The sequence below is a fragment of the Dermacentor variabilis genome, chromosome 5, assembly GCF_050947875.1.
Source record: "Dermacentor variabilis isolate Ectoservices chromosome 5, ASM5094787v1, whole genome shotgun sequence".
Lineage (NCBI taxonomy): Eukaryota > Metazoa > Arthropoda > Arachnida > Ixodida > Ixodidae > Dermacentor > Dermacentor variabilis.
Genome location: NC_134572.1, coordinates 117,726,464 through 117,743,215, shown reverse-complemented (window position 1 = coordinate 117,743,215; position 16,752 = coordinate 117,726,464). Strand labels below are relative to the sequence as shown.

The 16,752-nt window shown below is 47.4% G+C and overlaps 1 protein-coding gene across 2 annotated transcripts in view; it reads right to left on the bottom strand.

Annotated features, from left to right (window-relative positions):
* The window catches only part of LOC142583100 (WD repeat-containing protein 7-like), a 126,155-nt gene that overhangs the window by 25,852 nt on the left and 83,551 nt on the right, over positions 1 to 16,752 (bottom strand). For both annotated transcript variants that reach the window (XM_075693404.1, XM_075693405.1), the window contains exons 22-25: positions 14,680 to 14,932; positions 11,050 to 11,283; positions 7,533 to 7,689; positions 4,832 to 5,035 (exon numbers count right to left, since the gene is read on the bottom strand). In XM_075693404.1, the coding sequence (XP_075549519.1) occupies positions 4,832 to 5,035; positions 7,533 to 7,689; positions 11,050 to 11,283; positions 14,680 to 14,932 (848 nt within the window). The remainder of the gene's footprint in view (positions 1 to 4,831; positions 5,036 to 7,532; positions 7,690 to 11,049; positions 11,284 to 14,679; positions 14,933 to 16,752) is intronic.

Below are 16,752 nucleotides of genomic sequence, written 5' to 3'. Positions count from 1 at the left end.
TGAGCGATCACTGCGAATCATTGATGATTGTTACGCTCAGGTGTCACTTGCTCTGCCGGTTGCTTGTGCATGGGGGCCCGATGCATCCCTCGGCGGCTGTTGTGACTGTCCCCTCCGCAGTCTGCGGCACCAGCTGTGTTGTAAGCGCATGTAGTTCGCTGTTCGGGCTTGGGAATCTCCACGTAGGGCCCACCGTTCCTCCGAGATTTTGGCGTCCCATGCATTTGTTCTGTCGTATGTTATCGCAATGACGTCTGTAAACCTGTCCATCAGTCGTTTTCGCCAGGAAAGAATGTGCTACGCTTTGTTGGGTTATGATCTCCGGGATCCATGGAAGCTTGAGTTCCACGAAAGTTTCACACGTAGATTGGTTGTCCAGGGTGAAACGTCATGATGCGATCGGCCAGTCTTCCTCCTCACGACATGTGGCCGATGGAGTCATGCGGGTAAGTGGCACTGTCACCTTTCTGCCCAACATAAGTTCAGCCGGCGTTTCGTGTGCAGCCGTTGATGATTTCACGCGTTCTAGGGTTCCCCGTGCCTCTAGTAGGCCGAGCTGCTCGTGCACGGCTGTGCAAAGGGCTAGCGGCCCGGCAAATTTTAAGAACTTTGACATAGCTTCAGGTTGCAAGTGAATGTTCAATGGTTCGCCAATATGTGCGTCCCACTGTCCATCGAACACGTAGTCGTACTGTACCGGAATTCCATCCCGTGCTGAAGGGTTCATGGCATTGGTTCTGGTGATTCCGTTGTCCAGAGCATGGAACCAGTCTCCTCCGAGGAGCCTATATATAGCTGCTTTGCCCGGTACGACACGCAGGAACAATTGTTCAGTTTTGTGATTCAGTGTATTTTCACTGTACAGCGCCACAGCAGCTTCATTTTCTGTTCTGACCTGATGCGCAGAGTAAGGACTGTGCTCTGCAGCTGTGCGGAACACGCAGACCAAAGGTGTTAAAAAGTCACATCGCTGCTTACCGAATCAGCAATGGCTGCCTGCTCACAATAAGTTCAATTAGTATCTGTGTTGACGAACTGACCTTTATTTATTTATTTATTTATTTATTTATTTATTTATTTATTTATTTATTTATTGGAATACCCTCAGGTCCCAAAAGGCATTACAGAGGAGGGGGGTAAACTGTGTTCATACAATAGTAATAGCGGAAACAACATTGTTATATATGAAATAAAATAGAAAACTAATAATTAACTATGCAGGTTATTCTAACAGAGGTCAATAACAGAGCCCTTAAATGACAGTACCGTAAACAACACTATTGCACACAACAGGAAACGTAATTAACGAATAGCAGCGCATGTTATTCTAAGAAGTGCTCAACGACGGTGGCCTTGAATAACTGTGCATCGTCAATGCTGGTGACGGTGCTGGGACGGCGATTCCATTCTGAACTAGACTTGGGTATAAACGAATCCTGAAACAAGTTAGTACGGCAAAAAGGAATGGTGACGTTATACTGGTGATCAGTGCGGGAGGTACAATTATGATGGTTGTGATAAAAGTTCGCGTTTCAATGAGTGGTTCAAGCAAAAAAAAATTTATGAAAGAGAATGAAACAACAATTCAAAAATGTGGCGGCTGCCGATGGGCACAGATCAACTGAATCTCCAAGAATGCACGCGACGACGCGTTAGGGCCAAGGGGGAAACGGCTCTCCACTTTGGCGCAAGGTAATACGTCGCCTGCGCCGTCTCGCGGTGTTCCAGTCTCACGGGACGAGCAGGCACCCGCCAGGAGTTCCTTCTTGAGTATAACGACGTCGCAAAAATGTGGTAGTTTCGCTTGCTTCCAAACTAAAAACTTCCTTTAACAAAATATTTACCAAGATATACATCAGTAGTGTTAGATATTCCTAGAAATGCTGCGACCTTACGTAATCTTCACGCCGCCATTTCGCCAACTGTCCTAGTCATGTGATCTACACTGTGTTTCATACATACTATACAATGTTACGAAGGCTAGAGGGACTTCTCTCTATGGTCGCGCTTGCAAGAAAGATAGAGGTACGCCTCACGCAATTCGACACAACGTTAAGTGTCATAGTTTTGTGTCGCAAAGTATAATGTAGTTACTACATGGAAGGTCTCGCAGATCAGGACCTATTTACCACCGAACAAGTGGAGGGCCACGTTTCTGCGACCAGCGACCACAGCGTACGACTCGCGCTCGCGTCGAAGGCATTGTCTCGTACTGGGAACAACAAGGTGCCAAGTAACACTCTCTTTGACGTAACTTTATGTCAGCGAGTTGTATTTTTAATAACCGTAGTTATTTTGTATGAGGTGTTACAATCAATTATGGTGTTTTACGTGCCAAAAGCACAATCTGATTATGAGGCACGCCGTAGTGGGGGACTCCGGAAATTTGGACTACCTGTGATGCTTTAACGTGCACCTAAATCTAAGTACACGGGTGTTTTCGCATTTCGCTCCATATAAATGCGGCCGCCGTGGCCGGGATTCGATTCCGTGGCCTCGTGCTTAGCAGCCCAACACCGTAGTCACTAACCAACCACGGCGGGTAACATAAATATTGCAGAACAAGAACACGTACACTAGGAAACGCACAGAGTGAGACTTCTACAACCACACTACTTGCGTAGGTTCCGCAGCGCTTCCTGCTAAATATGAAACGGAGTGCAGTGATGTGCGCGAAAGAAGGCAAGTCGACGGTATCTCACTTACTCTGAATAGACATCTGGAAAAAATATTATTAATATTGATACATACGTGTGATATTTGCTTGTTTGAAGGAGGCGCGTGGGCGCCATCACTCGAGAAGAAAGGAGGAAGAACAAACTGGGCTCGCGCTGTGAATCTAACCGGCCAGCGCTGCAACCGCTGTTGTAAACATAACCTGTAAATAGTTGCTCGTCTTACTGACTCGTCCTTCGCGTAACATTGTGGTGGAGGTGCGGGGATAGACTGAAGAATTAGAGTGGTGTGAGTGCTGCACCAAGTTGTCACGTGAGAACCCTAGCAAAGTAAATCAATTACGCTGCGCAGATGATCGGATGGCATTATAGCTCGGAAATCTTGGAAGACAGCATACGAAAGGCAAAAACAATTACCTCTCACCTGCGCATGTACAGTAGGTCAATGAAAATGTATTGCCAGTGTTACAGAATACTGAATGCTGAATTAATGCTCTTGCAAGAGCCAGAGCTGTACTGAATAAACTCGGAGGAGTGCCCTGCAGTGCGTTTTCAGAGTTAAGATAGAACAAGCTGCAAATCAGTCCTGGCTACTGCCTCACGTGATCACGCATTACTCATTTTCACTACTCTGCCCTCGTCTGCGCAGACTGATTTTCAACTTTGTTCAAAACGAAATCACTCTTGGGATCTTCCGTGAAAGATCTAAAAGCCTAACAAGTGAAAAGTTTTAGTTTCGTAACGACGACAATTTATATTCAACCCGAGGCACAACTTGAATGTATATGATATCGAGAAGCTGTCACCGTAAACTTACGTGCACGTGCAATGAAAGTATGCTGCATTATTTCACAGTTCTCTTGGCGCAAGAGCCTTATTCGTTCACTTTGTTCGTCCTGTTCTTGCACTTTTAGAACGCGTACCCAAACCAGCCCAAATCAGCAGCCTTCTCATTTACATGTTTTACATTCAGTTCGCTAAGAGGGGCGCCCAATGCTGGCGCTGCCATCTTTCTTAAATGCAGCGCAAGACTCAAGGAGACGTGCATATGCTATGAAAATCTGATGTAGCACATGTGAAGCAGATGGTGTAGCTCTGTGCAAGCATGGTTGGCTGCTACGCAGCAAACGTGAAATGAAATCTTGCGACAGGGCAAAATAATTGCTTTCTTTTCAACGTTGCGTGGATCAGTAGCATTCTTGTTGCATTTGCCCATCCTGTAGTCAGATGCACCAGCACACATCGACATGCAATTCCACATAATAAGACCACGGAAGTGACGTGCGTGCCGTTCGGGGCAACATTTTTCGGCAGGCGTGGACCAAACACCCAACGACAGTCGAGCTATATTAAAACTCACTCTAGTTGAGACGACAGTCGAGCTGTATTAAAGCTCACTCTTGTTGAGAAACACTCGCCCTTGATTATCTCACCAACGAGTAAAAGCTCACTCTTGTTGAGAAACACTCGCCCTTGATTATCTCACCAACGAGTAGCAGCAAGGCATTACAGCATGCGGCCGATACCAGTTACTGCGGTAAATTGATCCGTACTCACTTTGTGTTCTGAAAAAAAGAATCACTATTATACGTCATGCATGTTAGAATTGAGTACGAAACCTAACCTGCAATAGGTAGTGTTCAATCCCCCCCCCCCCTCACAACCCACCTTCCAATTTCGAAGGACGTATGTGTGCAGCCGTGCTGCGAGTGCCGAAAAGCTCTTGCGAGTACCAGATAATTGTCATTATTGAACGCCAACCGTAGTTGCTGTCAAAATCGCATTTACAGTACCTAAGAAACGCGGGATCTGAAATACCGCGGGTGCAATTAGAGATGACATCATCTGGGCAGTTGATAGTGACAAGGAGATCTTAGAAAACGATGGCGAGTGATCGTACCGTAAAAATGTTGTGAGAGAATAATCATGGGTATCGCATTTAGCATTCTTCTTAAAGCATGAAAATTAGGGTAATCGTTACAGCTCAGGGCATTAAATTTCTCATTTCCGGCCACGAAACATCGTACGCTTTACAAACGAGGGTGTGTTATAGCCGAGTATTGCGGTATGCTCATAACACTACGCGTAGTTTAGCGAAAGCAGAGACGCCGCGACGCGCATCAGTGAATGAACGCGGCGTGTGCGAAGAGACCCACTCGTGTGCCACGCCAGGGAATAGTTGCTGGGTCCAAATCCCTCAACGACACTCTTCTTCTTCTGGTCGTCGGTGCCCTTCCGCTTGCTCTGTTCCATCTCATGGCCGTACTCTGCTCCGATCACACCCAGGAGAACAATAGCCGTCGACTGCTTACGGCGGGCTTCGGCAGCACTCCACGAATGCTTTGTGGTCGCCTTCCCACCTGAGCACACAGCGCAAATCAATTTTTGATCAGTTACATGGTCACTCCAGGCAAGTTCGCGTCGTTTTTGTCGTCATCGCCGAGATGCTCCGCATATATTTAGGTATATGTATCCTATATATACTTACCTATGCCGTGAATGCAAGGCAGACACTACGCTATTCAAAAACTGCCAAAATGTCTCAGACCATGGCTGACGTTTTGTTAGCGAAGTACACCTGCGAATTTTTAAATGCATAAGCATTCCTATATATGCCTGCCCAACGAAGAAACCAGCCCGTGCGTCCGTCCGTCCGTCCTTCCGTCACGTAAGAAAGTCGCATTCAGGATAGGGCCCTCAGCAGCGAGTGAATTAACCTTCGTGCTGCCTATCGCTTCAAGGCGAGCTAAGCGGCGAGAGCACAGCGCACACGAAGCTATCAGTACTCGGCGCACTCTGTCTCCAACGCAGATCGTTTTCAAGATAGGGCACGCGTGGCCGCGGCATACACAGTCGCCGTCGGAGTACGGTTAATTACAGTTAATAATGGTTCGGCGTCGAGAGGAGGCAGCGCCATCGACCACGTCTACCTACGAGGTATACCATACGGGACACCGTTCGATTACGTCGCGTACTACAGCAACGCATCACTCCACGAGTGTTTTGTGGTCGCCTTCCCACCTGAGCACACAACGCAAATCAATTTTTGATCAATTATATGGTCACTCCAGGCAAGTTCTCGTCGTTTTTGTCGTCATCGCCGAGATGCTCCGCATATATTTAGGTATATGTATCCTATATACTTCATATGCCGTGAATGCAAGGCAGACGCTACGCTATTCAAAAACTGCCAAAATGTCTCAGACCATGGCTTACGTTTTGTTAGCGAAGTATACGTGCGAATTTTTAAATGCATTCCTATATATGCCTGCTCAACGAAGAAACCAGTCCGTGCGTCCGTCCGTCCGTCCTTCCGTCACGTAAGAAATTCGCATTCAGGATAGGGCCCTCAGCAGCGAGTGAATTAACCTTCGTGCTGCCTCTCGCTTCAACGCGAGCTAAGCGGCGAGAGCACAGCGCACACGAAGCTATCAGTACTCGGCGCACTCTGTCTACAACACAGATCGTTTTCAATATAGGGCACGCGTGGCCGTGGCATACAAAGTCGCCGTCGGAGTACGGTTAATTACAGTTAATAATGGTTAGGCATCGAGAGGAGGCAGCGCCATCGACCACGTCTACCTACGAGGTATACCATACGGGACACCGTTCGATTACGTCGCGTACTACAGCAACGCATCGGCCAGTGTTCATGTTCCACGAAGCAGCGGCGTCACGTAAACGCCCCATCATCCAATTTGGAGATAAAGAAGAAACGCAACAAGAAGAGCCAAACAAGAGAAAGTGTACATAATGAATGTTGTATATATTTACGTCATTTACAAAATCTCTCTCGTCATTTCATCCCACGTCCACATCCTGTGGCAGTTATCTATAATATGAGCGGACATTGCTACTACTCGCCTCTTCTTGGTTGTTTTATGCTGGCGTCAGTTAACATTTCGGTGTTGCAACCGCACTTCTCCGTTTCCTCATTCTTTCGCGGTGTTTCTCGAAATTATACCAAACGCAGCAGCACGCGAAGAGGATACAGCAGGCGATTAGCAGTAAATGCTAACGCATCATTGAGATAACTCCCACAAGAGATTCTAGCGTAGCATATCTCGCACGTCGCATGCATGCAAACGTGACAATGCGAAGCGAACGCAGCGCTGGCGTTGCTCTGCATAGCGTACGGTAGCTCTGAACTTGAAATGACGTTTTACTCAACTACACTACGTTCAAAGACGGGTGACTGATTTGACTAGTCGATATTCTATGAATTTTGATTGCAGGAACGTATGACGGGAACTAGTAGTGAGGCTACTGCTAAGCCGTAAGCAGACGTGCGATCTCTTTCCCTGGTTTCGGCGACATGAAGTTAATAATCAAGTGACTGACGCATTCGCTCGCTGCAGATGTTTCCTGAAATTCCTTTATTTTTCCTTTTCGCAAGGCTCAGCCTGTAGCTCTTACAGTAGTTCATCCTTCACTTTCCTCCTTTCCTAAGGCTCAACACGTTATATAAACAACTAACCAGGTCATGTGTAGGAGGATACAAAAAGTTCTACGCACAGCTTCTCTTTAATGACCATCGGACACAGACACACACATGTCTTACTAAATTCCACTTGTCCATATTTCATCCTATCCTGTCTGTGCGCAGGACTGCGGACGCACACGCTAGGCTGCATGCCCTCTAGAGCGATACTAGGCAAAGCTTCGTTGCGAAAAGGAGCACTTTCCCCCAACATTCGGCCACCGCCGTATACACATGTACGTCCGTGACAATTTGTCGCCCTGAAGAGTTAAATTATTCCAGAAGGTCAAAAAATAATCCGGAGCCCTGCCCTATAGCATCTCCGATAGCCTTACTGTAAAGGCAATGCAGCAAACTGGGTTCCCCCTCGTCCTCACCTTCTCTCTCCTCCTCGTCTTCTTCCTCTAACGAGTTGTGCCCATCGCTGCTTCGCGACTGGGACTCGGCCTTGGCTTTGGCACCCGTGGGTGTGCTTGTCCCCGATGAGACCTGGCTAGGAGCAGCGCCCCCCACCGGACAGCTCGCAATATTGCCCTGCAGGTTACGCAAACGTCGTCAGCAGGAGCACTTTACGGCATGTTTTCATGAGAGCTAAATGCTGCCAAGTAGTCATCTAGTAAAATGAAAGCAATGCCCTTTCCAAAGGGTAATTTAACGCTCAGCCCAAGGCAATGAAATGCAGCTGACAAGCTACTTATGACTCAGAAGGGTCTTATGAACTTATGACACACACAACGAGTCAACGATGCATCACTTACGACCAAAGCAGATATTCATTGCAAAGGTACACAGGTGATATTGACGAAACACTCGATGTGTAGTGAAGTTTACTCGAATAAAACTTTTGGAAGTAGCGCAGTGTGGTGTCTCATTCTGACATTGCCATGTGCTTGAACTTTAGTTACAGCGATCCGAACTCGTAGTTTCACCCGAAAGATGAATCATTGATAGCGATAGCAGTGCTGATGGGGGGTGTTATAACGCGGAAATAAGGATCACGAGGGCGAGTGCTGGTCCTCGTCCCCTGTATTTCCGCGCTATAATACTTCGCATCATGGAATACCAACTGGACTAAACTCTCGTTCTTAAGATATGAATGTATTAGGCAACTACTCTGAGTTCAGTTTCAACCGCTGCATAAATTGCAGTAAGTATGCAGTAAGCATTTGTTTATTAATTAAATTACCAAGCGCAGTGCCACGCGCACACAGGTAAACACGAACAGATCTCACTCGATGACCGCGGCCACTAATTTACGCAAAGCTGACGTGATGAAGAACATGGGTCTCGGGGAACATTCGCTTCGGATCTACTCTCGCTTCAACGCGTGTTCGACACGTGAGATTACGCGACCTCTAAAACGGAGGGCAAGGGAAGACGGCGCAGGTCAAGCGACAAGCCATCTCGGCTCGCCAAACTTTGCACCCGCCGCAGATTACCTCCAAGCGTATGCGCTCTGACATTGGGCACGCGGGAGCATGGAGCGCTTCAAGCCACCATACTTTTCGGCTCACCATCGCACCCACAGCAAACGGCACATGAGGCGAGATCTTATCGCACTTGGCCTTTATGTGGAACCTCACAGGGACGTAGACGTCAACCCCGACGCGCACGCAGGGGCGACGGCGACGGTGAAAACTCGCCTGAAATGTCCATATAATTTCAATCGCAATATAAATGTTCTGACACAGTAATTTAGAAGAGTTGATTGTAGACTAGTTGGTTTTCCGTAATTGAAGTACTAACTTAGCGCGATAAAATCACAAAGACAAGAAAGTCGGACAAAGACAAGCACTACATCTTGATTTTTATCGCGCCTAGTTACTACTTCAACTGACACAGTAACACACACACAGGCGCGCACACGCACAAACACACACAGACACACACGGATATGCACAGATACGCACAGAAAGACACAAACAAACAAACACACAAACACGCAAACAAACAAACACAGATACACACGGATATGCACAGATATGCACACAGACAGACACAGACAGACAAACAAACGCACAAACAAACACACAGACACATAAACAAACAGACACATAAACGAACACACAGACACACAAACAAAGAAACAGACACACAAACACACACAAGCACAAACAAACACACAAAAAGCACACAAACACACACACAAACACAAACAAACGCACACAAACAAACGCACAAACACGCAAACACACACACAAACACACGCAAACACACACACACACACACACACACACACACGCGCACACACACACACACACACACACACACACACACACACACACACACGCACACACACACACACACACACACACACACACACACACACACACACACACACACACACACACACACACACACACACACAAACAAACAAACAAACCGGCGGAATCCATCTCACGATGGATGTAGACGGTAATTCAATTCGCATTGAAACGAGGTAGCGACACCGTATTGCCACCAACAAAACGCGTCATGTATGAGGGGTGTACTGCAGCTGGGTTCCTCTCTCGCGTATCCAAGTGAACATGCTGCGCCATTTAACGGCGCCGCCACAAAATGCGCACGTCGCGCCTCTGTGAATATATATTCAGACAAGTTTGTCTGAATATCTATGTGGCGGATTCGACCCTGCCTTAAATTGGAGATATTCTACATGATTTTTTTATCGCGATAGCAATTACATGGAACCTCAAGGCGTGGGCCTCGCCGCCGCCGTCGCGTTAGTTTCGGTATAAAGTCCAAGGGCAGTAAAATCGTTGCCGCGCACCGTACGGTCTATGTGCGAGTAAAAGTTTGCGACGGTGAGCCGGCGATCGCGGCTCAATTTCGCACACGCAACAGCGCAAAGCGGGGAGGAAGCGCGCCGCCTTCTGTCGCGCGCAAGGCTTCGGGGGGAGGGTAGGGGAGGAGGCGCACGTTCTACTCCGGGCGGCCCGGGCGGCCGCGTGCGCCCAGCCGAGCCGCTGTATCTTGAAAGCCATCTGCGACGGGTACAGAGTCCGCGCTGCGCTGTGTTTTCGCGGCGTACTTCACGTTGATGCGAGTGGCTGCATGAAGGGCGATTCGCTCGCTGTTGCTTCCGCGTTTCTTCACTGCAGCGTTTTTACAGCCAGTTTGCGCGGTCATCGAGTGAGGTCATGTTGGCTTGTGCGCGTGTGATATCATGCTTGTTAATTTAGTTCGTATGGCTATGTTTACAAGTTCATATGGCCGATAAAGCTACTATCCTTACTTCGCATAGCTGTGCACTAATTTTCTATGGCTATCGATGGTTCGCCTCTCGGGTGAAACTGCGACTCTTTTTGTCATTAAAGAGGCGGCGCATGCCCTGGGGCACATACACAGCAAGTAAAGTTGGAGTCATGAACGTTCATTGATGGGCGGCTCATACCTATAACCGAAGTTAGCCTGAAAGAGGTTCATTGAACAGCCGCATATACCCATTTACCCAATTTGGCGTGAAAGAGTTTCAATGAAGAGTGGTACATGTCCAGTGGCACATATCGCATGACCCAAGTTAGTCTAACAGTTGGTTTCGAACCCTGCTCCTGCAGCAGCGCAGCCCGATGCTGTACCCATCAGAACATGGGCTACCCTCTGGCTCAAGTTGGGGTTTGGAGAATGCTTAGAGACCCACACAGATAGAGGTAGAGTAAGACAGAAATACAGTTGCTTAAATGGGCGTGAAGTTTTCAAAGAATGCCAATCGCATCACAAAGCACTTTACCGAACAGAAAGTCAACCATTGCGACAGATAAAACGCCGTTCACAAAACACCGGGCGCCATTTCCTGGCATTGCACACGCTGCAACGCTTCTCCGAGTAAATTGTGAGACTATCTATACCTGTAACAGCTGCCGCTGTAATATACGACGGAAGTTTGAGACATGCCTCGATTACAACAGCGGCCGGGCTGCCGCCAACAGATTTGGGCGTCGCCTGAGCTGCCTGTCCCGGCTGAGCAGCTGGCGCACTGGGCGCCGCATTCGAGGTATAGGGCGGGGCTACGAAGGGCTCTCCGTAGTTTGGCAGGTAAACGGCCCACTCGTCCACAACCATCTTGCGACCCTTGGCGCCGATTCGGCGAAGTTCCGCGAGCAGAAGCGCCTGGGCTGCATCCCGCACCTGGAGTACATCCGACCCCAACCAGAGCCTTAAGGTGACCCTGAAGGCAAATACTAGGTCAACGTGAACTGTTAAAATGTCATTCTAGAAACTTAGCAGCGGTTGTTTCGAGCGAAGAAGACAGTTAAGGAGAAAATACCTTTAGCGCAATTCAAATCGCCCGCCCCCGAGCGGGTAACCGTGACGTTGCGCATACGCCATCACTGCCCTATACTGCCGTCTATGAGTAAAACTATAGCATTCTAGTACACTATAGTAAAACGGCGCCCGACAGACGGCGCTACGTCTTTTTTTTTGCGCAATACGCAAACGCGCTGCCATGGAGAAAGGGAGCCAAGACAAGCGTTGGATTCGCCGCTGCAGCTGCTCTCGGTCAAGTGGCGTGGACCGTTCGGGCATTCCACGATATCAGATCCACGCGGAATTCTCAGCTACTTAGTTTGTGTGCGTTTCGCCAGCCAGCTAAGCTACGAAGCTACTGAAGCGCTAAAGCGTAGGAGGCGTAGAGTCGAGCCAAAGCGAAACCTTTCGACCACCCGTGTCTTGTCAAGGGTATGTCCAATGAGTTTTTTTTCTAAATAATCGAATAGAACTGGACAAGCAGCATTGTCTTCGATGTTGTAATGCGATACAGTGATCTCTTCATTACGAGCAGTTGAGTGCCAGCGACAGAATTATAATGAAGAGTGCCTATGTCATCGGGCTAGTACTTGAATGTCTCAGGACGAACCTGAAATTGTGCCCTGCGTTTAGTTCAATTTCCTTATTATTAAAACTGTATTCGCGATAATATTGACGCCTGAGACGTTCTCGAGCATTAATCTATCACTTTAGCTTGACTTAATACTTTCCTTTAGTGTCCCTTTAGCCACACAAAGACCAAGCACCATTCCACAGAGAAAAAGAACTTGTTCAGCTGTGTTTCTGAACAATATGAGTGCGATCATAAAAAGAAAAGAAATCAAATGTTCCAGTTATGGTTAATTAGTGTATCTTAATTATTGATTGGTTTGCTGAGCTTTCACTACTAAAGTTCACGTCAAAGGTATATCAATCCCAGAGAGCTGCTGTGGGCTTTGCGTTGAGGGTCCTGTGCTTAAATCAGCACTTTGAACTATTGAACTCAACGTATAAAAAATGATACATTAAAATGCCTGGAGTTAATCGTGGAAGCCTTCACTTATACATGTACTGTTGAATTAAAGCGGGCCGACCCATTAGAGAGTTTTAGGTTAGAGGGCGTAAACTGCACTTAAGAGCTGGGGGATGCAAACCACCGGGCGTACAAAAGAACCGAAAGCGTACCTTTGCGCCTCTAATGGAAAGGATTACTGCGTCACTGCTCCTTCTGTGACGCTCGGGAAGAAAAGAACTTGTTTATCTCAGGACAAACGTGCGTGTCGCGTCAGCTAGGTAGGGCCGGAGATTTGCAAGATTTTTCATGAGTGATGTGAAACTTTTGCCTTCATTTTGTTTTTGCACCCTTTGGTGAATGTGGCCTGGTTCGAGCAAATGTGCTTGAGCGGTCGAATGCGCCGACAGGGCGCCTCCCTGTCTACAAAAGTCCTGTTTTCCTTAAATACACTTGTAGTCCGGCGTTTTTGTTGTCTCTCCCTGCTCGTGCGTATTTGTGCGCTGGAACGTTGTTTCATAATGCACAACCAACTAGCCCAGCTGTCGACGCTTAGCGAGCGCAAAATACCGCGACGAGCCCACAGTGGAGTTAGCGTCCCCCAACGCTTGGGTGCGGCTTGCGCCGCCAAACCTAAAACTTTCTTTACAACTCGATGAAGTTTATATTAGCAATGCTACAACTCATGGGACAAGTGACATGAGTAGACAGGACAGGCACTGGAAAACAACGGATTTTATTGAAACGAGATTACAAATACAGCAAGAGTCAAAGTACGTGTCAGAAAGCTGCAATAAAAACACACAGTAGACCTCACTTGGCACCAGTTATCGCACACACATGGGCACCACGAAACCTCGGGTGATCAAGTTTCATGGCGGATGGTCTATTAAAAGAAGTGTTCAGCCAGTTTTCCTTTCCTGGCGTCTCAGTGCTTCTTGTAGCTTTACTATATTTGTAATTTGCATTGAAGTACGATCAGTTGATGTCCAGCTCCTAGACTAATTTCTTTGAGCTATTAGGTGTGACACTGATAACAGTAACTATGTACAGCGCAAGCAGACGAAGGCAGAGCAAGGCAATCCTGTTTCGTTCCTTGCTCTGTCTGATCGCTCTTTACGTATTTGAAAACTGCAGTGTTCTGGAATTTACGGAACGTGCGCCGCAAAGATCATTCTAGATCAATTCAAGCTAAGATTATTGGACACGGAAATCATGGGAGTCAGTTTTTTTCTCTCCACCATATAAGAAAATAAAGAGAAGGGTGAATTAGGCTACTTGGTATTGATTCATAATTATTGCAGCGTAAAATACGAACACGAAGGGGGGACACGACATGATACGTGTTCCCATTGTGTCGTGTCACCCCTGCGTCTTCTTATTTTGCGCTGTAATATTCATGTAAATAAATCAGACATTCTGGTGGGGGGGGCGGGGGGGGAGTTATTTTGCAGTAATAACCACTAACGTTTCGTCTTCTTAGTCCAGAAAAGCTTATTTATGTTCATGCTTCGAGCATTACTTGCTTACTTCAGGCACTTTGATGATATCTACCTGTTTAGCCTCTTACGTCAACCAATTGACCCAAGTCCTCTACTAGCATGGACCACTAGCTATGTGCTCGTGGTCGTGATGCCGTCATGGTCGTTTCATTGTCGTCATATTCACGCTTCGTCCTCCGACTCTTGTAATGATCCTTCGTCGCGAAACATATCCCGATCCAGTGAACCAAGTTATCTAATAGCTCGGGCCATCACCATCGTCATCACTCCAGCTTCGTCATCGAATTGTCGCCATACCGTCGTCGCGCCATCGTCCCCATAGTCTCGTCGCGACGCCATCCTAGTCACCCTACTATTCCCATACCGCTGTGATGCCGTCGTCGTCACACATATTTCGTCATGCATTCGCTGTGACGCCGTGGTCGCGACTACATTCCGTTCTCCTCATGCCGTCGCCGTCAAGCCCTCGTCGTTATACGATCGTCGTTATTTGATAATCCTCATCCCTTGTTGTCATACCACCTTCGTGAAGTAGGGCAGATGAGCCTCACTAATCCCAATCTCAATAAGATGGCTAAGATAACACGGGTTAGGAACGGCTACCCGTTCGGCCTGAAGCGGGCAGGCCGAGGCAGTCCAGGTGGCGCTGCCAGGGGACGACGTAGTTTTCGTTGCATTCGAAGTCTGCGGGCGAACTCGACAAAAAAACCGCTCACGCGGTAATAGATAAAAAAAAAGAAACATAAAGATAGGACAGCCTACCTCGGGGCAACGGTCTTGCCAGCGGCGGGCCAGTATTTCGACCTGCGGCTGCTTGAAGTCGGGGGTCTGCACCAGATCAGGCAGCAGGACGCAGTGCAGCGCAGCCAGCAAGCTCCAGCCCTGCTTGATGTCTGCCTGCTGCTGCGACAGCGCCTCCTGGAGTACGGCCAGGGCGCCACTGCTGTCGACGCCGCCACTGCCGGTTTCCCCGGGCGTCATCATGTAGGCACGGCTATCCGCACGGCTCAGTCGCCTGCGTCGACGGGAACAGTTAGCGGCGCATCCTCCTGTTTAGCATACCGTAATTACTCAAATGTTATGAGCGCTTTTTTTCGCGTGTGTAATATTCACTAAAATATGACATGTACACCCGGCCACAGAATATTACGGACCATGAGATCGGAGAGAAATCTGAATATCTCCGCAACTTCAAAACGCAGCCTCGTGTTTGCATCTTGGGCCTCGACTAGAATGTACTATAACAACATTGTCGTATATAGTTTTACTGGCTACTGCTACAGGCTGCTCGGGAACTGAACGTCTTCTGAGGTCCCATGGTCCGTTAACTCTTGTGGCCGTGTGTACGTGTGTTATCCTTTAGCGTGAAACTATAACTGCAATGGAGGAAGCTGAAATCCCGCCCCGCAATCTCGAATACCACTTTCCAATCGGGCGCGCAATGCGAAAACACCCGTGCACTTAGATTTAGGTGCGCGTTAAAGAACCCCAGGTGGTCCAAATTTCCGGAGTCCTCCACTACGGCGCGCCTCATAATCAGAAGGTGGTTTTGGCACGTAAAACCCCATAATTTAATTTAACTTTCCAATCATGTAAGCCTGGCTTTTCTGTACTGCAGGCGCCAGATGGCAAGGTGTGGACAGCTGATACTTATAAGGAGGCCTCGGCAAGCGATGAGGAGTGATGCCCAGTCCAGTGTCGCTCATTGCAAAATGTTTAGTTTTTATACTTTTCCTACTTGTAAAAACAAATCACTATTTGTTTCGATTATCATGAGAATCCGGTGAGAGAACAATCAAGAGTATTGCATTTTATATTTTATGTAGTACTAGAAATCGGGGTGCGCCTCACAATCGCGGACATCGCATTTTCCATTTCTGACCGTGAAAGATTAGGCGCGTATTACAGTTGAGGGCGTGTTAGGACCAAGTAAATACGGTGAGCACAGAGACCAACTGAACGGGAATTGAAAGAATAATTTTATATCGAAAAATGTAGTGAACGATGTATAACACCTGAAAGCAATGGGCAACACAAGGCCTATTGCGAGACAGTAGTAGAGGACTCTGGATCAACTTTGGTGTCCTGCACTCTTAAAAAAAAAGGTAGTAAAAAGCTAGTAACTGCGGCAGTTACTATCAAAAACAGACCTTCACGAACTTTATACTACCCGCTGACTAACATAAGTGAGTCATCCAAGTGCGTGGAGGCTAAGTGAATAACTCTACCACCTCGTAATGACCGTTGTCTATTATGCCTTATTGTGCAAGTTTTGTGCAAAATACAGATAAGCTACAGTTTTTTTCATTGCAATCAGGTAAGAATTATGCGGTACGTCGTCGCCCTCGTATGTGCGGACAGTACACTAGAGAAACGGATGTCCCAAACTTCCATTATTTATTCTAATACATTTTTAATACATAATACATCATTTGTACTATCTGTTCTTCTAAGGTACGGCTATATAAAGATACTGCTTAAATTGCTCATAAGGCACCTGTCGCGTAGTATACCTTCGTTGTTTGCTTTTGTCATTTAACGTTCGTTTATGAATTTTTGTCCTTATATAGTAACCCGAGGCTGCACCATAATGCTGCTCCAGGTAAGCTTGACCATTACGTACCACAGCGAGTAAGTGTGGCAAAGAGAACGCGTATTTGTTCTTACTTTGTTATGCTTTTGCAATGACATCGACCTAATATGATAATCGAAATGACGCTTATAAATACAATAGTTCCCACTATATTGTCGGTAATTACAATGTGGCTCTGTTATTAGTGGTTATGCTGCGTTTCCTATACTTGGCAAACGAGCGCATTAGTCACGGTTCCTACC